A 25,235-nucleotide genomic window follows, 5' to 3' on the forward strand; every position below is an offset into this window, starting at 1 on the left:
GCAAGGGTGCGCGGGCAGGGCTGGGGCGCAGGGCCTGGGGGGAGGTTGGGGTCTCTGCCTGCACGTGGCGGCAGCCCCCTGGCCGGGGGCTCTGGGACAAGCACACGGGGCCAAGTTCCAGGGCCCGGTGCCTGTTGAAGGGGCAGTAGCGCGTCCCTGGGGCCTGCCCAGTGTGTCCCCAGGCCTGCCCAGTGTGGTCCCAGGGCCTGCCCAGTATGCCCCAGTGCGACATAAGAGCCGGCCTAATGGGTCCCCAGGACCTCTCCAGTAGGTCCCTGCGTGTCCCCACAAGCTGCCCAGTGTATCCCAGTATGTCCCCGGGGCCTGCCCAGCGCGTCCCAGTACATCACACCATCAACAGCAACCGGGCAGGCGTAAGGACCCAGCTCACAGCGCCCGCCCGCTCGCCTTTCTATTGGTCGGTATCACTGTCTGTCCCGCAACTGTCCCTCCTGAGTGGCTAGTTTGAATGCCCGGATCGCCTTGTGACTGGCGAGAAGGAGGTAGGGGCGCGACCCGTGTCCCCGCCCTCCCGCTGCGATTGGCGGCGCGCTGGGGGCCCGCGGGCGGGGATTGGCGGAGGGTTTCGGCGGGCTGAGCGGAGGTTTGAAACGCAGGGAGCGGTTGGAGCCGCCATTGTTTGTGCTCCGCTCCGCCGTGCCGCGTCCGCCGCCATGGAGCTCCAGGAGTCCCCGTCGCCCCTCCGAGTGCGTACGGCGCCCGCCGCCCCTCCCGCCCCACAGACCGCGGGACCCCTTTTCCCCGCCGCCCCGTCCCCTCGGCGTCCCGGGCCTCCCGCCGGGCCCCCTCAGGGTCTTCTCGGGCCCCCCTCGCGGCCTCCCAGCCCCGTCGGTCTCTTCAGATCCCACGTTCACCTGAGATTTACCCCATCCGCGTCCTCCTCGGGCCCCTCCCGGGACCCCCCCGCCTCCCCCGGTGCCGTATCGGGGCATCCCGCCGCCCGGGCCCACTCCAGCTACCCCCCCCACCCCCGACTCGATTCCCCCCGCAGTTCACCCCCCGGACCCCCCTCACCGCCGCGGTCCCTGCCCCCTGCCGCTCACCGTCGCTGTCTCTCCCCCCCGAGCAGCCCGCCAACGAGAACCCCCGGGTGCCCAAGGGCGGCGGCACCAAGAAGCAGATCTCGGTGGAGCACATCTACCAGAAGAAGACGCAGCTGGAGCACATCCTGCTCCGGCCCGACACCTACATCGGCTCCGTGGAGATGGTCACCCAGGTGCGGGGGGAGGCCTGGGGCAAGGGAGGGTCGTGGGGCTAAACTCCTGGGTGCAGGTGAGAAGTTAGCTTCTGCTTGTAAAGCACAAAACATCTGCTTTACAAACTGATGGCACAGAACAGGAGGCGTACCTGGGAGCTTACGTATTGCTTGCCTTCTTTTCAGCAAATGTGGGTTTTTGATGAGGACGTGGGCCTTAACTGCAGAGATGTGACCTTTGTACCTGGCTTATACAAAATCTTTGATGAGATTCTAGGTAAGGTGACCTACCTATTGATTGACAAATTGTATGGATGCTGAACGTCTAAGAAACTGGAACTAAACTTTAGACTGGACATAAGGAAAAAATGTTTTACACTGAGGGTGGTGAAGCCCTGGCCCAGGTTGCCCCGAGAGGTGGGAGATGCCCCATCCCTGGAAACATCCCAGGTCAGGCTGGACGGGGCTCTGAGCAACCTGATCTAGTTGAAGATGTCCCTGCTCACTGCAGGGGGGTTGGACTAGATGGCCTTTAAATGCCCCTTCCAACCCAAACCATTCTCTGATGCTATGAAATGTAAGAAATTATCAAGTGTGCTTTTATCTGGTTGCATCGTTGATCGAGTAACATCTGTTGCATAATTTGACGGTTGGTGCTTAGAAGTACATTGTTGATTGTGTTTGGAAATATTGGATACTCGTGTCCTTCCATTAGCGCTACTGAACAGTAAGCTATTCATGGCATGGTGGCGCACTTAATTATACAACCAATTGAATTTAGCCCCAAATTCTCCCTTTTATATTAACTTGTAGTACTTGTCTTTGTAACTTGCAAAATATCTGCATGCCAGGATGATTATTAGCAACATTGTATTGAATTTTTGCATTCATTCTGCTGAAGACACTACAGTTAATAGTTTTGTCTTGATTGAGAATGTAATAGCAATAATCTTTTCCATTCTAGTCAATGCTGCAGACAACAAGCAGAGGGATAAAAACATGTCATGCATTAAAGTCACAATTGATGTGTAAGTTTTATTTCATTGTTCGTTGCCTTCCCGACTCCAGCGTGTCAGTTACTCCCTCAGATGCCGTTCTGCTATCTGGTGTAGCGTTGGAGGGCTCTGCCATGCGGCCGATCCAAGTTAGACCAAATGTAATCCACCAGTTGTGAAAGCCTTTTTCTTTGTGTAGTCCCTTGGTCCCTGGCAGTGCTGGCTGGTGAAGTGACTGCTTTTTTGTTGTCGTTGTTTTCGGTTGTGGCTGTTTTCCTCTTTTCAACCTTTTTATTCTGCCATTGAGCATATAGAGAGGATTTTTGTGTGGTGGTCCATTTCATAGACGGTATCTGCGGATCTGAGTTTTTTGTTGACTTGTCCTCCCTCTGCTGGCCGTTTCCGCGCTTGCTGAACAGAGATTTGCTCTTGATGAAATGGTGGCCTTTCCCCAGAGCTTTTGTATAATACTTGTTTCATAGCTCAGTCCTTTGCATCTTTAAAAGCACACATTTTTTTCCCCCTTTCCTAGAGAGAATAATACAATCAGTGTATGGAACAACGGGAAAGGTATTCCAGTTGTTGAACACAAAGTGGAGAAGGTCTATGTGCCTGCTCTTATCTTTGGACAGCTGCTAACATCCAGCAACTACGATGACAATGAAAAGAAAGTCACAGGTAGGGAAGACTCCTAAATATGCACTAATATTTTTGAGTTTAAATGGGCTGAAGTGGGGGGAAGGGATTTCTCGATGCAGCATGAAAACAGCGTCCTGAGTCCATCAGAGAGAAGTGTCCGTGCTCTATTTTGTAGTAATAAGAGTACAAACGTGGAGAACAGGAAAAATTATCTTTGAATACTAATGCCAATTAAATGCAGGTTTGTAGTCGCGTACTGAGTTTGCAGGCTATCGTTGTTTATCGATTGTTGCAGCTTTATTGTGCTGAAGTGGCTGAACTCCTGTTAGTCTGGAGTTCTGGTTGGTTTTGAACAAAGGTACCAAGACGAGTCTGTTTTCCTTCTAATTCCAGGTGGGCGCAATGGTTATGGAGCTAAACTGTGCAACATATTCAGCACAAAATTTACTGTGGAAACTGCCTGTCGTGAATACAAGAAGTTATTCAAGCAGGTATGAGCGCTTCTCATTTCAGCAAGGTTAAGCCTGAGATTTTCGAATAAGACCCTGAGTTTTTGTTCCAAAAGTCTAGGCGTAACTTGCATTCGGTGCACCGTGATTAGAATAAATTTGGCCCGGGGTTACTGTATCACCAAATCTAATTCAAATGAGTAATGAAATGAGCAGGCATAATCAGAATCTAGTTCTTAACCGGTGGGTTTTTTTTAATCTGAAAGTATTTAAAACTCATAAATCAGTTTTCTGCTTTTAAAAACTAAGCTAGTTGCTTGTGTGTCTTAGACTTGCATCTCACAAAACCTCCTTTTCTCAGACCTGGACGGACAACATGGGAAAGGCTGGTGAAATGAAGCTGAAATATTTTGATGGAGAAGATTACACGTGTGTCACTTTCCAACCTGATCTGTCAAAGTTCAAAATGACAATTCTCGATAAAGACATTGTAGCACTAATGTCTCGAAGAGCGTATGATATTGCTGGATCCACAAAGGATGTCAAGGTTTTCCTAAATGGCCAGAGGCTGCCTGTAAGTGAGCATTTAAAAGAAACAGTAATATCTGTATTTCTCGTGCCATATAAGCAGTGAGATTTCGTTGAAGTGATTTACGTCATTGCACATAGTAACAGGAAGGTTTGCATGAGCGGTTTCTCTACCCACTTTTCAGGAGGGTATGAATTAAGTATTTATAGGAGCTGCTATAAACGAGTTGTCTGCTTTCATCTGTGTGCAGGTGAAAGGATTCCGCAGTTATGTGGACCTCTATCTGAAGGACAAGGTAGATGAAACTGGTAATGCACTTAAGGTGATCCATGAGGAAGTAAATTCTCGGTGGGAAGTATGTTTGACTTTGAGTGAAAAAGGCTTCCAGCAAGTTAGCTTCGTCAACAGCATTGCCACTACAAAGGTAACTTTAGTTTGTTTAGTCAAGCTAATGCCATATCCTTCATTAATATTCTTGGATGTTTTCAAATGTGTTGTGTTAGTGAAAAACACTTAGTTGCTTAATGTTGCAACTAAGACTGTGCTTGAAGTTTTAAATAGATAGGCACACTGTTTTTTCCAATGGAATCACCACCAGGTCTTTGGTCCCATTTTCCCTTAGGGTGGCAGGCACATTGATTATGTAGCTGACCAGCTCGTGACCAAACTCATTGATGTTGTGAAAAAGAAGAACAAAAACGGAGTTGGAGTGAAGCCTTTTCAGGTACAATGTCTGGGTTTCCCCACTGGGAAACACAACTCTAGCATTACTGCAAATTGTAACTGCAGCTTAAAGCATTACTACATTAATTAATAATACATATTTCCATGGTACAGATAATATGTATGAAATAATTATAGAAGTCTCATATTGTCCACTTTAAGCCAACTAACAACCTTCTCTTTGCTTGGCCGATGTATTTTGTGAGCAGAACACTGTAAGTCAGTGTAGATGCACTAAATCTCAGTACCTGTTAGATAATACCTATTTAGGCTGAGAGCTGCTCAGTCCTTGACATCCCAAGTCATATAACATAGCTAATGAACATTCACGAACAGTCCTAATTGCTTTCATGACACCATGGGAAATTGAAAACGTCCAGTGCTTATGGAGGTCTTCCTCACTGTGATTCTGACGGGCGAGTGTCAGAATGCCCTGCTGTTACTGAGATGAGCCCGTATAACGTGTGATGCTTGTATTTAACTACAGGTGAAGAACCACATGTGGCTTTTTGTGAACGCCTTAATTGAGAACCCAACCTTTGACTCTCAGACTAAGGAGAACATGACTCTGCAGGCAAAGAGCTTTGGCTCAACCTGTAAACTGAGTGAAAAATTTATTAAGGGCGTAAGTATTGATATACACGGATAATCATGATGTCTGTAAAACTGCATCTGGTATTTAATGGGGCAAATACATGCTTCTGAAGTAATGTCATGAACTAAAGAAAAAGAATATAACTTAAAATTCTGTCATTGTTAAGGCTTTTCCCACAACTGTTCGGGGTTACTTTTTGTATTGCAGGCAGTTGGCTGTGGCATTGTTGAAAGTATCCTAAACTGGGTAAAATTTAAGGCTCAGAGCCAGCTGAATAAGAAATGTTCGGCTGTGAAGCACACCAAGATTAAGGGTGTTCCTAAGCTGGATGATGCCAATGATGCTGGTACGTGGTTTACATCCTTTGAACCCAATTCATTCAAAAAGAGTTGAAACTTGTTCGTTAGGCAAATGAAAGAATTGTCTTCTAAGGAAAAATGAGAAAACCTGTAATTATAGTTTTATCCCCATTTTACGGTCCCATTTACTATGTGCAGTGCAACAAAACCTGTATGTGTCAGAAGATATTTATTCTCGTTCAATTTGTGAGTATATGGGCTTTGATTTCACTTCTTAATTAGAAAATGGACTTAATTTTTGGTTTTGTTTTCTTTTTTTAGGCAGCAAGAATTCTTTAGATTGTACGCTTATCCTGACTGAGGGAGACTCAGCCAAAACATTGGCTGTCTCTGGCCTAGGAGTGGTTGGTAGAGACAAATACGGAGTATTTCCCCTTCGTGGGAAAATACTCAACGTCAGAGAAGCTTCTCATAAGCAGGTTAGCTGGGAAATCGTTATGGTCTCTGGTTGGAAGGTGCGGTATGCTTTGCGTAACGCCGTGTCTTAACTGAGTCAGTGCAGCTGAACACCTGCAATGCTCTAACTCATGCGTGTGGTGTCTTTGACGCCTGAGTCCAGTCTCATCTGCAGGCTGCCTTGCTGGTTTAGTGGGCATATGGATTGAGTCCTGCTCGGTGTTTTGCCTGAAGGGATAGTGTTTGTGCTGTGGGCTAGGAAATGTTTGGAATGATCTAGAATAATTTAAGCATTAGACTTCAGTTTAGAGATAAGTGCCTAAACAGCAAAAATACACTGCCAGGACAAAGCTCAGCCAACAATATGCTTATGGATAATTTTAGACTTTTTTGAGCTATGTTTTAAGCCTGAAAGACAAGTTTTTATTCCGCATGATCTTTTCCAGATTATGGAAAATGCTGAAATCAACAACATCATCAAGATTGTGGGTTTACAATATAAAAAGAACTATGAAGATGAAGAATCTTTAAAGAGTCTTCGCTATGGAAAGATTATGATTATGACAGATCAGGTTAGCTTCACTAAAACTGAAAATTGGGAGAGAAAAAAAGCACACGCTTTGAATACAGAGGAAAAGAAAACACCACCTTTCTCCCACTGCCATTGTTGTACTTAATTCTCTCTGTTTGTTTCTTTTTATCATTCTCTTGGGTCATAATGTCTTTTTAGCCACAAAACAAAACAGATTAAAGGGGGGGGGAGAGTAGCATCACCAAATACCTAAATACTCTTTCCAATCTGCTGACTCAAGGTCCTTGACCAGTCCTTGATACCTTTTTTCACCAAGAATGTGCCTCTTAATTTTCAGTAGTTAAACAATGTGTGGTCATATCTTCAGAAGTGAAAGTTAATATGGTCAGTGAGCTGGCATTATAGAACCACTTGCTATTAAGCTAACAGTCGTCACTTCCATCACAACCCTGGTTAAATATGTCTTTTTTTCTTTTTAAATCAGGATCAAGATGGATCGCATATCAAAGGTTTGCTGATTAACTTCATCCATCACAACTGGCCATCTCTTCTAAGACATGGCTTTTTGGAGGAATTTATTACTCCCATCATAAAGGTAAGGCTTGGGTACGTGGTAAGGTGAATGGGTGAGGATCCATGGATCCAAATCTGCCTCCCACTGCACAGTTAAAATATTTGTTCATTGTAGGCCTCTAAAAACAAAGAAGAAATTGCATTCTACAGCATTCCTGAATTTGAAGAATGGAGAAACAATACACAGAACTACAATTCATGGAAAATCAAGTACTATAAAGGTTTGTAGAAAACTTCATATGGTGAAATTAAATGATCCAAGTAAGAGTATTCAGGATTAAATTCAGGGTTAGCCCTGCTTTTGCAGAAAGGGTTTGGACCAGGTGACCTCCCAGTCTCCCCTCAGAAGATAGTCTGGTTACAAATACCTGCGACGTAAAATATGAAAGTAAAGAAATGACAACCTCTAACTGGATAAAATCTCAATAAAATCTCTCAAAATGGAACTACAGTGTTGTAGGTAACCGTTCTTTCACCCCTCTTAGGCAATTATGCTCAGTTTTATGTACTGTTTTCCACAGTACGGTCCTCGTGTACTGTTAGCACTGTAAGCTAAGTACTCAACCCAGAATTGATTAAATCCAGTAAGAAAGTTGCCAACTGCAGAATCGTGGCTGGATGATGAGGAATTGATCCAATTTGCAGTAATTCTTGTGATTTTTGTGATGCATTATATCTCGTGTTAAAGTAACGCAAGTGTTCAGTAAGTCATCATAGAATCAGAACCACTGAGGTTGGGAAAGACCTTCAAGATCATCAAGTCCAACCGTTAGTCCAGCACTGCCAATCCCACCACTTGACTGTGTACAGCACCTTCATCCTGTACATTTATACGATGCATCACAGAAGCTAGGCAGAGCGAAATATTTCTTTGAACTGCAACTTAATTTAAGGAAGAAGTTAACAGGATTAACTAGTACCGTCTCTGCAGGTTTGGGTACCAGCACATCGAAGGAGGCTAAAGAATACTTTGCAGATATGGCTAAACATCGAATTGGCTTCAGATATTCTGGGCCTGAAGATGATGCTGCGATCACCCTGGTAACTGACACTTGATTTAATTGCTGACTTACTACCTTTGGTATTCTACCGCTCAGAGTGCCGTGTGTTTTCTCTTAAAATGCTCTTAAAGGCCTTCGGGCTTGAGACAATCTCTTTGTTACCAAGGCTACGGCTTTAGTCGAACCAGTAGAAGCAGATCTGTCCCTGGACCTCAGGCCAAGAGTACCCTTTTAATGATGGTTTTTAAATATAGCTCAGAACAAACTAATCACTACAAACCAATTGACATTTTCAGACATAATAGTAAATATTCCTTTAACATTTTAATGCATGTTCTGCTGCAGTTTTCTCCAAGCCAGACCTCCCCTTTCTCCCCTAGATTTTCTTCTTGCAACATGGTGGATTTGAACAGTCCTTGCTTCCGTGAACTTCTTCGCCTTCAGTGGCCGTTGATTCAGAAATGTTTTGAGCTATTAGGCAATGCCAAAAAACCCAAGTTTTTCCTCAAAATATTAATATCCCCCCCCCAAATCTGCTTTAGTTTTTCTGTTATGTTAAAAGTCCATACATCTGAACCTAACTACCATTTCTCCTATGGACTGGTGGAACTCATGCCCTTAATATGTTTAGGTACAAGAGCCTTTTCTTGCACTTGGGCTATATATTAGGCTATTAAGTCAGCCTGTTTAGCCTGTTGTTCTCCTGGGTAAACTCTTCCTTTGTGCTTTTTCTTTCTCAAGTGATCCAACAGGGCACAGAATGTCCTAGAATTGAGTTACTTTTAATTTTGTAATATACAGGCCTTTAGCAAGAAGAAGGTAGAAGAGCGAAAGGAGTGGCTGACTAATTTCATGGAGGATAGAAGACAACGGAAGCTGCATGGCCTGCCAGAGGTAAAAGGTTTTATGTGTATGAAGGAAACTGGTTTCCTCTTGCTCCCTGGGGCTGTTCTCAGCTTCAGCCTGGCATGCTAGAGCTGCACGCAGCTCAGTCAGTGAGTCACTGGATTACGGGACAGTTAAAATGTTTCAGGATTTTGCAGAGCAGCTTCTCTCATCAGCATAGCCTCGTCGTCAATTGTCCAACAGTTAATTTCATGTTTAACTCTTCTCTTTGAAATTACTTTATTGATAAGGAAGTGATAACTCGAGCAGGACTGTATGAAGACTTTATTTCTCAGGGCATGCGTCTTGGGAAGCGATGTTCTGCTTTGCCATGCTAAGAATGGCAGCACCTGAGCTGCGTTTAGCTAGTCTTACAAGGAGCTTCCACTTTAGTGAAATTAGCCAAGAATGAACTAAGAAACGGATTAGACCTTGTTAAAATTAAGGCAGTCTTGCACCTGTTTTTCTTAGGAATACCTATATGGGAAAAATACTACTTACCTGACATACAATGACTTCATCAACAAGGAGTTAGTCCTGTTCTCAAACTCAGATAATGAAAGATCAATCCCGTCACTGGTTGACGGTAAGTTATTTCAAGATGGTGATTTTTGTGGTATGTATTATTGCAAGTGCTCTCCTGGTATAGAATCTTTAGGTGTATAAGTAGTTCTTAGTCTCTGGAGAGCAAAACTGAAGCGAAACGCAGTGTGCATTCTAATCACAAGGTGTTTTCTCTTTTTGATATACAGGTTTGAAGCCAGGTCAAAGGAAAGTTCTGTTCACATGTTTCAAACGAAATGATAAGCGGGAGGTGAAGGTTGCTCAGCTGGCTGGTTCTGTAGCTGAGATGTCCTCATACCATCATGGTGAAGTAAGAACCTGGCCTGGTTGTGCAAAATGCTGTTTAAATGGAAGGCAAAAAAGCCCTTCTGTTGACTCGGCAGTTCAGATGCCTCTAAAGCAGGATTAGGTGTTTGGGTATAAATGCCAAAGCAAAGTGGCTGTATATCTGCTATTCAGCCTTCAGTATTAATTTAATGTAAGATTGGTCAGTCTGCCTGTCCTACCTAGACTTTACGGCGGTGTATTTCATTTAAAAAGTAGAACAGGAAAATCCAGCTTTATTTGTGATAGATTTAGGCAGATGTTAATAGCCTTTCTACCTTGGTAAGGAGAAGTTAAGTACTAAAACAAGCTTCCTTTGTGAGATCAATAGAGCCTTCCATTGGAGGTTTCCAGAAGAGGTAGATAGCAATATACTGTGGGTCCCTGGAATATGCCTAGTCATGCAGACCAGAGGGTCTTGGGATGCCCTTCCAGTGAGGGTTCCCTCTAACATTTTATTAGCTGAGTTTATCCTCTATGTCAGTTCTGTTCTTGGTGTAAATTTTGTCCATTCAGTGGAGAATTCTGCATTTTTAGCTTTAAACCTTCCTTTATTGCAGGCATCGCTGATGATGACTATTATTAACTTAGCTCAGAACTTCGTGGGCAGTAACAACCTCAACTTGCTACAGCCTATCGGTCAGTTTGGCACAAGGCTGCATGGTGGGAAAGACTCTGCCAGCCCTCGATACATCTTTACAAAGCTCAGGTCAGCATTAAAGATTTCTTACGGTCTTAAATATTATCGGCATATTGCAGGACTCAATTTTACAGCAATTAAAATGAAAAATGAATTTACATTTTCCCTTTAAAGCTTTGGACTGCTTGCATACTCAGGGTAGCAACAACTGAAGTGAGATTTGGACGCTAGATTCAGATATGTAAACTTGCTTATCATCCCAGAGAACAGAAACGTGTAGCAGATAATATGGAAATGAGAGCAAAAACAAAGGGAGAAATTTGGGTAGGATAATAAAGCGTGACCCTGAGTTGGGAGGGTGAAGTTCCAGCATCTGAAAGTACAGCCCTGCAGTGTCTGTGACCCAATGGTCACTCAGGTTCACCTTGGTCAAATCTGTTACTTGAGCACGTACGTGTACGGTTGTACTAAAGCAAGGTATAGAGAACTGGAGCCTTCCCAGGCATTAAACATCTAATTTACATACTTAAAGTACAAGCTTAGGATCCCGTGTAGTCAGTGGAACCTGTAGAGATCAGTGAGACTGCTGAAGATGCATCTCTGAGCTTCAGTCTAGAAGCCTGGTTTCCTACCACAGACACCCAGGCTCTACGGCTGAGGTACCTTGGTAGTAATAAACCTGATTGATGCGTTTTGTTTGCTTTCGGGGGGGTTCTCTTTGCATGGCGGTCGCTGCTCTGTAACAAGAGTTTGGGCTGAAATTCGCTTTTCCATTCTAGCCCGCTAGCACGGCTGCTGTTCCCACCGATGGATGACAATATCCTGAGGTTCCTGTATGACGACAATCAGCGTGTGGAGCCAGAGTGGTATATGCCTATCATCCCAATGGTGCTGATAAATGGGGCAGAAGGGATTGGTACTGGCTGGTCCTGTAAGATCCCCAACTTTGACATCAGGGAAGTTGTGAACAATATCCGTCGCCTGATGGATGGAGAAGAGCCGATGCCAATGGTAAATAATGTATTTAAAAAACGACGTCTCACTCGTTGATTTATTCAATACATATGCAAGTGCTTAAAAACAGAAGCATCAACACAAAGCTGAATCCAGCGTTCTTCTCTGCTTAGCTTCCTAGTTACAAAAATTTCAAAGGCACAATAGATGAGCTGGGACCTAATCAGTATGTGATAAGTGGCGAAGTGTCTATCCTCAATTCTACAACCATTGAGATCACGGAGCTGCCCGTCAGAACATGGACACAGGTAATAAACAGCGAACTTGCCCTAGGAATGTTTGCTCTATAAACATACATCGTTTGCCCTGTAAAGCAAAAAGTGATTAATGGGTTTTGGAGCTTTTCACCTCCATGGAAAACATGGGCCTGACTTTGATTCTTTTCTCAGACTTACAAAGAGCAAGTCCTGGAGCCAATGTTAAATGGGAATGAGAAGACGCCCCCCCTGATCACAGACTATAAGGAATATCACACAGACACAACAGTGAAGTTTATAGTGAAGATGACCGAAGAAAAACTAGCTGAAGCTAAAGCAGTGGGGCTGCATAAGGTCTTCAAACTCCAAACAAACCTAACATGCAACTCCATGGTACGTAATAGGTTTTACTGAAGAAAGTTCTTGGTTTAACTCAAAGGCGGTGCAGACAGCTGCAGTTGCTGCGTGTAACAAAAATACTCCTTTGCAGTAACCTATTTGCTTTGATTTTTCTGCCGTTACTGATTTTAAGCCAGCTTTCTAAATATACCTTCAAAAGGTCAAGAGGCTGGCTTGGGAATGGGCCGAGAGTGGAATGGTTTTGCCTGAAGGAGTCAAAGTGATCTGAAATGGTGCAGTTCACGGAGACCTTTGTTGTGACAGCAGCGCTGCCATTGGATGCCTGGATTCTGGCAATGTGTGAAGCTTGGTGCAAGATGTTTATCCTGCAGTTAGCTTTAAGATTCAAGTAACCTTAACCCCACTATGTGTTTCAAGAACTTTGAAATTCTAAAATTGTCTCAGCTGCTGTGCTTGTAAACTTCTAGAACAGCACTAAGGTTTTATAACTTGTTGGCTAATAACTCGATTGTACTATCACACCTGTGTTACAGGCAATTTTCAGTGGTTTTGGAATTCAGTTTTATCATCGTAACGCCTGCGTTCTTTCACCTAGGTTCTTTTTGACCATGTCGGCTTTCTCAAGAAGTACGACTCTCCCCAGGATATTCTTAAGGAGTTCTTTGAACTCAGGCTCCGATATTACAATTTGAGAAAAGAATGGCTTATTGGAATGCTGAGCGCAGAGTCTGCAAAACTGAGCAACCAGGCTCGTTTCATCCTGGAGAAAATAGATGGCAAAATTGTGATCGGTATGCGCTCTTCTTGGTTACTTGCTTTATGAAACTGAAAGAACAACTAGGTGCTCCCTTGAGTTCTGTCAGCACCCCCTCAGCCCCGGGCTGGCTCTTAACAAACTACACCAGCGCTTATCTTTCTGTTCCAGTTACATACAAGAGGAAAATGCTTCACAGAGTATCCTTGGTCTACAGAGCATTATGCACATGTTAATTAAAATGGGATACTCGTACAGCTTTCCTACTGTTTGACACTATTTTGAGAGTAGAAACTTTTTAATAATAGTTTGGCAATAATTCTATTTCTGACTCAGTAGGAATAAGAGTTAAGTACCAGTGGGGTTAGAAAGGGGTGGTGTTTTCTGTTCAAATGCATACCTCTTAAGAACCCATATCTCTCCGTGTTATCTTTGTGAACCTCTGCAAAAATATTCCAAATCGTGTTCTCAGTGGATTGGGGTTTCAAGCTTAGAAGATCCTCAAGTTAGCAGCATCTGAGAATCATGAGCTAGAAAAAGAAACAGATCTTTGTTCTCCCAGCATTCAAATTTTTCAATCAACTTTTCCACCTCAGTCTTAAAAGGCAGTCTGTATTTCCCTTGCATTCATGGAAGATGCAGTGAGACAGTGTCATAAGATGCTTTGTGGTTTGTGTCTGAAGGCAGCCCAATAATCCCAACAGCCTGTGTCTGTTTGACTTGACTCAGGAAGAGAAATAATTCCCTTGAACTGCGTTTTCTTGGGTTTCTGTAATAAGCAGTTCCAAGGCTGACAGAGCTGGTTTCATTTGTATTTGTGTCTCATGGTTGATTGCTTCTGATGTCTTAAAAAGGAACAAATGCCAGCTGAAGCGCTTCCATTGGTGGGGGCACTTACAGCATAAATTTCCCAGGTGAAGCCTAATGAGGTGCAAGCTCTACCAAAGCCACTGAGTGCTATCGGGGGGGTTCCTCCACCTGCCTGCTTGTTATCCTGACACCTTTTTTGATACTGTCATGGCTTTTTCTCTCAAGTTCAAAAACTACTTTGGGCAGGGGAAATGCATATATGGAAATGAATAAGAACAATATTTACAGTGCTCTGGCAGGTGTTCCTGCCAGGTAGAGGAGCAATGCTGACCTGGGAAATCACCTGCTGAGTAGGAACTTTTTAGGTGTTATTTCAGGCTCTTCCACACGTCTCACCTCTGATGAGGAAAGGCTAATTTAGAGCCCAATAGGATGCTGAACCATGGGATCCAAAACCTACAGCTCATCTGTCTTTCCTGCCAGTGATTGGTGGTGGTCACTAACTGCACTAACAGATGCACTAACATCCTGAAATGTCTGTTTACAGAAAACAAACCCAAGAAAGAGCTGATTCAAGTTCTTATCCAGAGAGGGTATGAATCTGATCCAGTGAAGGTTTGGAAGGAATCACAAAACAAGGTAATGCTTCAGCCATCCTCTCTAAATAGATCCCAACTGGCCCCTATCTCTGAAGCGTCATAATTCGTAGGAAGAAGCCCAAGCTGCTTTTCAGTTCATAGGATTCAAGAGCTTGCGTGTCTGGTATGTCTGTGATAGGAAACATAAAACAAGCAGAAAACCAGTCTCTTGTCGAGAAGGCACTGAGACCTCGTCATTCAGGCTTGAGTCTGTCGGGTCAAGCCCTCCTGACACAGCAATTTCTGCTGTTCCTTAAGGCTTCCACTCTGCCTGTGGGACGCGGTGGTGGAAGGGCTGTGAGGAGGATGGCGGTTTTAAGTAGCCTGAGGAGAGGATCTGGACTGTTGAGATAGGCCACGTAGAGTAAAGCAAAAGAGATCTGGAGGATTGTTTCTGCAGATGGATTCCTCTGTGCGATAGCAGCTGCGGCTTTAAGAAGCGTAATTTTATCTCTATCCATTTCTGAATTGTTCTAGAAGAGCCTAGGACGCCATCGGCGCTTGGAGTACCTGTGAAGCAGTCCAAATTTGATCAATAGCCCTACCCTTGTATGTCAGTGTATTTGTTGGCAATGTTTGTTTTAAATCCACATTCAGGAAGAAGAGGAGGAGGAGGAGGAGGAAGAGAGTGAGAAAGAATCAGCTGCAGCTACTGGACCAGACTTCAACTATCTGCTGAACATGCCCCTTTGGTATCTGACTAAAGAGAAGAAAGACGAGCTCTGTAAGCAGAGGGATAACAAAGTATGTTCTTCGTTTTCTTATAAAAGCATTATTATATAATGTATTTTTTTTAATGGTGGATTAAAATATGTGACTAATGATTATCCGCTGTGATTCCCTGTAGGAAAAAGAGCTGGAGAACCTGAAGTGCAAGAGTCCCTCTGACCTGTGGAAGGAAGACCTTGCTGTCTTTGTTGAAGAACTTGATGTATGTCAGTGTTTGGTGCAGATGACTGACTCCCTTGTAGTCTTACCCACCAGCTCTTTATTGACTTTTGTGTCATGACAAGGAAACTAAAAATGATAACTCCTATGTCTTGCGCTTCTTGAGGAGAATGAAAGCTTTCTTCACCTTCCTACCTTGGGTGGGAGCAGCACTGCTCTGGGCCAGGGAGCCAAACCACCAGGGTGGCCATTGGAAGGAGGTCAATTACCAGTCTAAATAGTGACTGGAGGGCTTGAGAGGAAACTAGTACTAGGATATAGCCAGAGGAGATGCAGATCAAAGGGCTTTTTGGACACTGAAAAGGTGAGGGAGGAGCTGGACTTTACTGAACAGAGCCCAGACCGTGGGCAGGTGTCTGTGCACCATCACACCTGGTCACTGCCTGTGTCTCCTCTTACTCCTCAAGTAACCAAACTTTAGCTCTGGCTTAAATCATTGCTTGAAAATGTGCAGATCTGTAGCAGAGTGGGAAGCTTCATTTAAACCGGCGCTGGGAAATCTCTCAGCAAGTGTAGGCTTTACTGCAAGGGCTGTGATGGTGGGGTTTCTGCAGCAGTACGTCATTTCTTCGATATTCTCATGGTTGTATCATTTTATGCTCGCCTCTGCAGGCGGTGGAAGCCAAGCAAATGCAGGACGAGATGGCAGGGGTTGTTGGTAAACCCTCCAAGGCGAAAGGAGGGAAAATAAAGGTGAAGAAGGCACAACTGCCAGAAGTAATGCCGTCGCCTCATGGCGTAAGGGTTGTTCCGGTTATAACTGCAGAGATGAAGGCAGAGGCAGAGAAGAGAACTAAAAAGAAAATAAAGGTAAAAAGGAACATTCCAAATGCTTAATCTTTTCTTACATCCTCTTCAGTACAGTTTCTGAAGAAATGCAGGTTCTTGTTAGCTGAAATTATGCCATTCAGCCATTTGCAACATAGGAAATTAAAATATCCCCTCACCTGTTTTGACCCGTAGCCATTTTGCTCCGTCCCTCGGACGGTTCCACCTAAAGGTTTTTCCAAATAACTTGCACTGTTGTTTTTAACCCACCCTGTTCGGTTCTGCATCCTCAACACGCCCTAGAGCCATACCATCAGCGCACAAAGGCGGTGCCAAAGCGCGCTCCGGAGTGGGAACAAAGTTCCTGTTTTTGTTAATGTTGGATTTTGCATTTTAAGTCACCTGATCTGGGGACAGATCGTGTCCGATTTACTTGGTTGTAACCAATTTTACAGGCGGGTTGTTTCACAAACTCGGGTTTCTTGTATCACTGACTTTCATACATCTAAAATAAGCAGCTCCTTTCTACATGACTCTGCCTCTTCCAATGGTGTGAGCTGACTCGCTCTCTATTTGATATCTGCTTGTATCTTCAGAGTGAAAAAAATGAATTTGATGAGAATCAAGAAGACAACGCATCAGGAGACAAAGTGTCTTCAGGCCTTAAGCAGAGATTAGTGCAGAAGCTTAAAACTGAGCAAGGTAAATGCTTTGTGTTATTCCATCAATGGCAAGTGACGGGAAGGGTTGTAAATCTGGTTACGTGACCTCTTCTGGAGGTCACGGGTAACATCTGGGATCAGTATTTTTGGAAAAACTAGGTGAGGGGCAAAGTGATCCTGGAAAATAGTCAAGTGAGATAGATGAGTATTTCTCTTGGACGTTTCAGCCAGAATCCTCTAAATTTGGTGTTGTATTTCTACGTTGAGCTTGAACTGCTGAGCCTGAAGCAGGCGTGGAGGCCTGCTGGTTCATCCTGCCTCCCAATATTTTTCAGGTGCTAAGAGACAGGCCCTTATACCATTTAAGCCATTAAAGAAAATGAAGAAACGAAACCCTTGGTCTGACTCAGGGTCTGACTCAGGGTCTGATTCAGAGTCTGATTTTGAAGTGCTGCCTCAGAGAGAGAGAGTGGTTCGCCAAGCAGCAGGTGAGTGACAACAGAAATGCAGAAGCGGGGCAGTCTGTGAAGGAGAAAATTGAGCTGAACATTTAGAGAGCTCCCTCTTAGAGTCCGAGAGCTCTGTCAGAAATCATTTTTAAGAGGCTTATTTATTCTACTGTATATAAAAACTGAACATTTCTACCATTTGAGCAGGTTTTCACAATGCTTTTCAAGGAAAAGCAGAAATGGGCAACTAGAGAAATAAGGTTATTGGTTTTAATTACGCAACTGTCTTGGCAAATCAAATGCGTTGTGGGTAAGCGAGCCCTGAATCCGCTTGTGATGTGGAGTCTTCTCGCTGGTAGCTTCCTGGTTTTATTCAGATCTTTGTTTTTTGATAAGTGCAGCTAAAATATTGAAAAAGAAACCGAGCTGCATATTGCCAGATGTGTAAAATAATACATCATCATCATTTGTCATTTCGTCAGCCAAAGTCAAGGCCGTAATCAGTTCGGACTCAGACGCCGCTCTCTCCAGCTCGGATGAGGAGTCTGAGTTTCAGGGCGGCAGCGGAGGCCACACTGAATCGGACACGAATGCAAGAGAGAAACCTGCTCCCAAGCCCAGAGCTGCTCCAAAGTGAGTTTTTCTCCACGTAGTCGCTGGAAATTGGTTGTGCTTCTAGTGTTAATCCTACACAGAAATTAATCGCTCCTTTTCTTCAGTGCACCTCTTTAGTGCATCAGAGTTGAAAAAAATACTTGGGGTTTTGTATTCTAGGAAAACCACTGAAAAAGCAGCCAAAGCTCCCAAGCAAAAGCCAGTGGAAAGCACTGCCCCTGGTGAGTAGGAGACCTTCTAACCTCGTTGGCTTTCCTAAAACCCCACCGGAGTGCGCTGGGCGTTCTGAGCAACGTTAGTCACCAGGTCTTGCAAAGAAACTCTGACACGGGGGTACAAGGTGGTTTCAGCGCATCAGACTTTTTCTCTGTTTCTAACCTGAATTTGTGATTAATCCAGTTTTAACCGTTGTTCTTTTTATAAACTGGATCAAAATTATTTCCTTTTGCTCTGATGTTTATAGCCAGGGTAGACAATTTGACTATTCCAGACTTCCTTTCTGCTTTCTTTATTCAGCTCAAGTCCAAGAAGCGGCTACTGAAGGCGTGAGTCAAGCTCCTTGCACTAAGGCCGTACCTAAAAAACCTGCGGCAGCGAAGAAGGCCGGTGCCGCTAAGGGTAAGGCGAAGTTTAGTAAGATCGCTTTTAGGTAACGATGATTATTCCTGGGGGAAACAAGTCTGAGTGATTTTAATGGACCTTTAGAGGCCTGAACAACTTGAGTGTTCACTTCAGGAAGGCTCTGAGGTTTGTAGTGAAGGCTGCCTAAGTTGTCATTTTTAGAGAAGTTTGTTTCCAAACATACCATGTTCTAGTTCATCTCAGACATGCTTGAAGGGAGAGAATTTTCGTTTGGGAACAGGAAAAGTGAGTGCTTCCCTCAGCGCTACGTAATACTTGGCAGAAATCATCCGGGTGGAATTTGTCTTGCAGTCAATGTTCTACTTCATGTCCTTTTGGGAAGAAAGCTACTCGGTAGCTCGCTTCCCAGGAAGAAGAAAAGCTTCTTTGGGGAAGCTTGATCTATTTAGTGTTAGCTTGACCTCATAAATCCATGGCATTTGACTCAGGTTCTTTACACTTAAGTGCCCAGAGTCTTTGTGAGACTTGGAAAGCTGTTTTGCATATTCCATCACTAGCTGGTTTTGATCCCAGCAGTAAAGTATGTGACTTCACAGCAAAATAGCTGTTTCTTCCACTTCTAAATTGAGAAAGCCTGTGTCATTCAAGAACGGCCTGCTCATTTCAGCTTCGCTTGGAGACGTGCTTCAAGATGCTGTTAAAAAAACGTCAAAATATAGGTAAGAAAGAACTCCCCAAGCAGCTGATCAGCATAGATGGTGCATTCGTTCCTTCCCTGTGCAAAAGTTTGGAAGGTCTAAGATTGGTTACGCAGCCTTGAGAGTTCAGGGCTTTTCAATCGGAAATAGTCTGTAAATTGCTTTGGGTACATTTTAATTTGCTTCTCTAAATGCAGCTGAACTAAGCAGATAAACAACCTCACTTCTCGCCGTGTTGGTAAAGAGCAATCTTTCTAGAAAGCCACGCTTCCAAACGAGACGACCTGAGCGCTGACCTCGCCGCGCAGCGCAGAGCCGTATTTGTGTTGGAAGCGATTCACAAACTGCGAATGAGGAGAGAGGCAGCAAAACAAGGGTTTAAACGCGGAGTTCTGTTTCAGATAACCAGCTGTCCATCATGGATATGCTAGCCAAGAAAAAGGCGGCACCCAAATCCAGCAAGACAGCGGTGAAGGAGGGATCCCTGGATCCCGAGGCCAGAGCAGTGGGTGACAAGAAGCCGGGCCAGCCCAAGGGGCGGAAAGTGATCAGAAAGCAGCCCAGCTCTCTGGATTCGGATTCAGACGACTTGGGCTTCAAGCCTTCCAAATCCGTTGCAGCGAAGGTTCGTACTGTGCCGCCCGTTAGAGCCGCGGGGGTACCACAGCGCCGCCGCCGCGGTTTTTCTGGCAGGAAAAGCGTGGCGGAGGTGGAACCTCCTCCGCGACACCCGTCGTCTTGGCCAGGGGTGGGGAAGGCGGGTGAGGAGGGGGGTCGGGCACGCATGCTCGCCCCAGATGGTTGGCTTGGTCTCGTCGCTCCGAACAAGCGCCTCGCCCGTGACGCAGCGGTGCGGTTTATGCTAATTGTGTTCCCTGTTTACGCTCGGATCCGTGATTCACTTCTTGACTATGCTTCCCCTCCAGAAATCCAAGCTGGAAGACGATATCATCTTTACTCTCAATTCAGCTGGTGATGCGGACAGCCCCGTAGCAGCCGTGCCCCGTGCCAGGCCTGAGCGTCTCAAAAAGCCCGTCCAGTACTTGGAGGACTCCGATGAGGACGATATGTTTTGAATTTTTATGAAGATTTTAAACTGCTGGTCCAAACTGATCTACAAGCTCACCTTCAGCAGAGCTCTTGACAAGCCATCACCAAAGAACATCATCTCAGACTAGGAAATATTTTCACTGAGTTTAATCTAGTCCAGAAATGTTTGTTACAAGTGAATACAGTGCTAGTTTTCTTGGTTTTAAATAAGTTAGATTTGTTTAAACAGGAAATCCCCCCCCCCCTTTCTCATGAATGTTGGACCCGTGTGCCCGGCTAGTGCTGGTGCACATCCCCTCTTACCCGTTAGCTGGAATCTTTTGGCTCTTTGTGGTCATTTTAGTGTTCGAGTAGGCTTTAGAACGTATCAAACCCTTTTAATACCCTCTCACATAGATACCTTCCCCTTTAGATATCTTAAAAAATAATATATAAGCTTTTAACTCTACAGCCAGACACATTTGGGGACCCCATGGTAGCGTTTTACTTTCTCTTGCAGTCCTTTGTGTCTGCGCAAGCCGCTGTTGCTCAACCTCTGCCATGCGGAGTTTTAGCCTTTGGTTTTTTAAATTCAGATGTAGCGATGGAGGTTTGTGCAGACTTGTCTCCGCACCGTGCTCAGTGTTGGCAGTTTTCTCTTGTCTGGCTGCCAAGAAACCCCGTGTTCAGCTAGTTCAGCCCAGAGGTCATCTTCAGGTAAGAGATGCTCGTGACTGCCAGCGCCTCGTGCTGCTAAAGAGCCGTGCGTGTCTCTGGGGTGCTCGCTGAGCGAGACAGGCTCTTAGGGAGGACAGGAGGACAGCGGCAGGACAGACGCTTGCCATCCAAGGACCTTTGATCTGTGGGGGACCTACAGGAAAGCCAGTTGGTTATTCCAACGCCCGCGTTGGAAAGCAGCGGGTTCCCCCGTGCTGAGCTTTGTGCGCGCTCGGCACTGCCAACGGCCGCTGTGCGGCTCGGCAGCGCGAAGCTGCTTCTGCCTCTTTCTTCCTGGGGAGAAAGAACTTCCCCTTAGCTCCTGCGCGCCCGCCTGCACGAAGAGTGCAGCCCCCTGCGAGGCGAGGGCTTTGCCGCCTCCGTGCCACGGGGTGGTCAGACCTTCCAGCGCTCGGGTTCCTCGGCAGGAGCAGGGAAGCGCCGCCCTCCCCTTCCCCTTAGAAGTACTTCACTGGAGTATTTGTTTTGTCCTGTCTTGCTTTCCACAGAGCCATTTCCATAGCACTGAGGGATATTTTTTGACTGTCTTTGTAAATGTTTTCTGTGTTTTTCTTCTTGTCCTGAGTTTTTCTGTCCTTTTCAATATTTATGTAATAAAAGTGTTTTTACTCAAGCTTCCATCAATAAAAAGGACTTGTCCTCATCTGCCTCTTCCCTCGGTTTTCCCTTGCGCCGGCTCACCAGAGCCACGGCTTGTCTTTGTTCACGGTGAGTATTTGAAGCTCAGACTTAGGAGCGAGAGGCCATCGGCTCCCACCGCCGCTGCCAAGGCTGGCCTAAGCGGGTCACCTCCCTGGTCTAGCCACGCTCGTTATTTCTGAGGTTTTTGCCAGTGCTGATTTAGCCCATTTTGGCATTGTTATGGAAATGAGCAGGGCGCAGAGTCAGGGTGTGTAGGGCCGGGAAGGTGGTCACCGTCACACAGCGAAGGCGCTGGGGCAGAGCTGCAGAGCCTCGGCCTCTGCAGAGGCCAGGTGCTGCCCGGCCCCTTTCCCTGCCTGTTCCTCACTGCTCTCACCGTGGCTTTGCAAAACCCGGGGCCAGACACGCCACCTCAGCTCTGCAGCTGCGGTTTCCTAATTCCTGCGAAAGCCCGTGTGGCGCCCGGCGTCTGCCCCCGCAGACCATCTGCCCCAGGTTCTGCTTCTGCAGCCGGCGGCGTTGCCGCAGGTGAGCGCTGGCCTGAAGTTCCCAACGTGCTCAGCCCTCCCAGGCCAGGGACGTTTACTCTCCAGCGCTGGGTTTGCTCTAAGCCGGCCTGGGGGGGGCTGCGCGTCTGCCGGGGGTACGCGGCGGGCTCTGCAGAACCTTCCTGGCCCAAACGGGGGGTTAGTGGGCAGGGTCCCTGCATGGGGAGGGATCGGGGTCACTAATGAAGCCCTGAGGACCAGCTGCACTGTCCCACCTCCCCACACCTGGGTGCTCGGGGCCCCCAGAGCATCGTGCATGCTGAATCATGGGGTGCCACGGGGCTGCCGTCGTGCCTGCGGGCACTGGGAGCCGGCGCTGGCTCCTGGGTGGGCACCGGGGGACGAGCGGGGTCCAGCTGCGACACCCGCGTCCCCGGCTGCTGATTCACCACCCACGGGGAGCTGCGCGGCTGCGGGACCAACTGGCAAAGCCTGGGCCCGCCGCGGCGCGGCGGTTGGGTGCAGGCACTATCTGTGCCACCGAGGTGCTTTGCTGGAACCCAGTCAAGTGTGGAAAGCGCTGTCAGATTTTCCACTGCCAGGCTCTGGAGAGTGTCTCTGGCGCGTCCCCGCCGAGGGGCCGTGCTATTTACGGCTCTCCTTCTGCAAGCGCGCCCGGAGAATCAGTTGTCACGACTCGCACAGCAAATGGCCAGGCCGCGGCCGTGCGGCGCTGGCTGCTCGGGGCTGGCTGCGTAGCTGCCCCCATAACCCCGGCATCACCCCACATGCACGTATGGAGCTGTGTGTGCGTGAACACGCGCAGACAGTGCACCACAGCGTCCACACCAGGATGTCCTTCATCACAGAATCTCCCTGACTGGGGCGCTGGGGATGCGGCTGGAGGGGGAGCTGAGCTGTGGGGCGCCGGGCACCAACCCACCATGGGCATTGCACGTCCTCCGAGGGGCGAGGATGGCCCGAGGGTGGCCTGCACTGGCCAGGGCTCTGCTCCCGTTACCAGAAAGGGAATCTGAGGCACAGGCAAAGGCCATCGGCACTTGCCCTGGACAGGCAGGGGCCAGCAGGGGCCCTGGCTGTGCCATGGAGGATGTTTTACAGAGCATTGCAGCACTTTGAAAGGCAGCTGCCCGGCAGCATGGCCTCCCACTGGCCAGCACGGCTCTGTCTGCCAGCACATGCGGAGCCAGGGACAGCCCGGGACGGTCCATGGGACCCTCCACAGCCCCGACAGCCCAGGCACGGTGTCACAGTGAGGGAGGGCTGGTGCCAGCCCTGAGCATCCCTGGGGCACAGCGCCCCAGCCCTGCGGGGGAGATCCCGGCCTCAGGCAGGACCGCAGGGCAGGAGCTGTCACGGCATGGTTGAATGCGGGCGATGCACCCAGGCTCTGCGGGGGCCAGGGAGGCGATGCCAGCGCTGGCAGGGGGCCTTTTGGGGGCTGAGAGCTGTGACTTGGTACCCTGCAGCCCTGAGGGGTTGGGGAGGCCAAGGCAAGGGGACATTTCTGCACTGGTGGGGGGGCTACTGCCCCCTGCACCATCCTGCACCCCCAGGCAGCTGCTGGTGCTAGGGCAGGGGCAGTGTTTGTCCTTGAGGGCCCCCCTGGCAGATCTGAGCCCTTCCCTCCCCTCTGGGCGCCCCTGTGGCTGCTCTGTCTCTTTAAAAGGACTCCAGGCGTGGCTGTGGGACTGTCATCCCATCCCAGCTGGACAAGGGACCGGACAGTCCCTGACAGCCCTGGACAGCCAGCGCCAGCCGCGCTGGCACGCCGCAGACCGCAGCCTCCGCAGGTACCGGGCCCGACCCTGCTGAGCTGGGGCTGTTGCGGGGCTCAGGGGAGCTGGGGGGGACACGGGATGGGGAACCTGCTAGTCCTGCCCCAGCTGGGGTCGTTGGCCCCATCTCTGGGGGAGGGAGTCCTGGGGCACAGCGGATGCCTGGGGACACTCGTGATGGGGGGAGCTGGGCTGGCACTGCCCGGGCACCCTCCTGCGCGTGGGGATGGTGCGATGCATTTGGGATTGGCATGGAGGGCAGTGAGCTGGCGAAGCCGTGCTGCCCGCTGGGGGTCCGTCCTCGTGGGCATGGCATCTCCCCCCCAGCGCTGATCCCACTCCTGCAGCGTGGCCATGGGCGAGTGGGGCTTCCTGAGCTCGCTGCTGGACGCGGTGCAGGAGCACTCGCCCATGGTGGGGCGGTTCTGGCTGGTGGTGATGCTCCTCTTCCGCATCCTGGTCCTGGCCACCGTGGGCAGCGACGTCTTCGAGGACGAGCAGGAGGAGTTCGTCTGCAACACGCAGCAGCCGGGCTGCAAACCAGTCTGCTACGACGACGCCTTCCCCATCTCCCACTACCGCTTCCTCGTCTTCCACGTCGTCGTGCTCTCGGCCCCCGCCGCCCTTTTTGTCATCTTCGCCGTGCACCAGGCGGCAAAGCCGGGGCGCGGCGGGGCCCCCGGCCAGCGTGCCCGCAGCCTCCAGCCCTTCTACGTGGGGAGCGTGGTGGCACGCATCGCAGCCGAGCTGGGCTTCCTGCTGGGGCAGGCGCTGCTCTACGGCTTCAGGGTGCAGCCGCTCTTCGTCTGCCACCGGCGGCCCTGCCCGCACCGCGTCGACTGCTTCGTCTCCCGCCCCACTGAGAAAACCGTCTTCATCCACTTCTACTTCGTGGTGGGGCTGGTCTCGGCGCTGCTCAGCCTGGCCGAGCTCGCCCACCTCCTGCGCAAGGTGCCCTCGCCCCGGGCTGGTGCTGCCCCCGGCCGCAGGAGCGGGGAGCGGCGCCCGGGCAGCCGGCGGGCGCTGCGGAGGAGCCTTGCTGCCCCCCACCACGGGGGGACCTCACCGTGTAGCCAGCCCTGGGCTGCCATCGGTGGCACGAGCTGTGGCCGTTCTCAGCCCAGCTGGTGCCCAGCGGGTGGCTGCGGCTCGCCCTGCCCCAGCCCTCGCTGTGCCGGGGAAGCAGTGCCGCGCTGTGCCGTGCCCCGGAGCCCCCGGTTCCTGTTGTGGGTGGTGGCTGGGCCTCACCCGGCAGCTGCTGGAAAAAAAAATATGGACAAAAGGAAAACAAACAGGTCCCATCCCTGCGCAGTGGCAGGGACGCCCCTGAACCCCCCACACTGCCCCCGGCCCGGCACGGGGGGGGGGGGGGAGGCGGGGACAACCAGGGCTGCCCCCACACCCTGTGCTGGGGGGAGTCACGAATGCATTAGGGCTCTGCAGGCCCCCGGCATAGGGGGAGGCAATGGCAGCATCAAGGCTGGGAAGGGCAGCACTTTGGGGGTGCTGGGGGAAACCCCAAAGGGTTCTGCCCCAGCCCAGCCTTTGGGGATGGCCAGAGCCAGGGAGGGCAGATGTGGGCGTCCTGGGGTGCCCCCTCGCCCCCTCCCCCCCACACCCAGCA

The 25,235-nt window shown here is 48.5% G+C and overlaps 2 protein-coding genes across 2 annotated transcripts; both read left to right on the forward strand.

Annotated features, from left to right (window-relative positions):
- Window positions 1–604: 604 nt before the first annotated feature.
- TOP2A (DNA topoisomerase II alpha) lies at window positions 605–21,325 on the forward strand. Its single transcript, XM_064473644.1, has 35 exons — window positions 605–707; window positions 1,091–1,237; window positions 1,403–1,493; window positions 2,181–2,244; window positions 2,744–2,889; window positions 3,244–3,341; window positions 3,661–3,873; window positions 4,079–4,252; window positions 4,451–4,552; window positions 5,039–5,176; window positions 5,354–5,492; window positions 5,767–5,924; window positions 6,348–6,473; window positions 6,918–7,028; window positions 7,122–7,227; window positions 7,938–8,047; window positions 8,809–8,901; window positions 9,364–9,478; window positions 9,645–9,766; window positions 10,341–10,489; window positions 11,200–11,431; window positions 11,548–11,682; window positions 11,824–12,024; window positions 12,587–12,782; window positions 14,103–14,194; window positions 14,791–14,937; window positions 15,041–15,124; window positions 15,754–15,951; window positions 16,506–16,611; window positions 16,907–17,059; window positions 17,503–17,653; window positions 17,795–17,856; window positions 18,152–18,253; window positions 19,317–19,540; window positions 19,842–21,325. Exons 1-35 carry the CDS (start codon window positions 675–677, stop codon window positions 19,989–19,991), a joined length of 4,668 nt encoding a protein of 1,555 aa, XP_064329714.1. The 5' UTR covers window positions 605–674; the 3' UTR covers window positions 19,992–21,325.
- A 2,559-nt stretch (window positions 21,326–23,884) lies between these two features.
- Window positions 23,885–24,767, forward strand: GJD3 (gap junction protein delta 3). Its single transcript, XM_064472979.1, is given in 2 exon segments — window positions 23,885–24,578; window positions 24,581–24,767. Coding segments are annotated over 2 exon segments (717 nt in total). The 5' UTR covers window positions 23,885–23,965; the 3' UTR covers window positions 24,685–24,767.
- The last annotated feature ends 468 nt before the right edge of the window (window positions 24,768–25,235 follow it).

This window comes from Phalacrocorax carbo, chromosome 25 (assembly GCF_963921805.1).
Source record: "Phalacrocorax carbo chromosome 25, bPhaCar2.1, whole genome shotgun sequence".
Taxonomy (NCBI): domain Eukaryota; kingdom Metazoa; phylum Chordata; class Aves; order Suliformes; family Phalacrocoracidae; genus Phalacrocorax; species Phalacrocorax carbo.

Bases quoted from the DNA above. Each gene is read 5' to 3' on its own strand.
- TOP2A (XM_064473644.1), top strand. From the start codon at position 675: ATGGAGCTCCAGGAGTCCCCGTCGCCCCTCCGA. The intron at 15,125-15,753 runs GTATGTCAGTGT...TCGCCTCTGCAG, and splicing joins TCTTTGTTGAAGAACTTGAT to GCGGTGGAAGCCAAGCAAAT. The intron at 15,952-16,505 runs GTAAAAAGGAAC...TTGTATCTTCAG, and splicing joins GAACTAAAAAGAAAATAAAG to AGTGAAAAAAATGAATTTGA.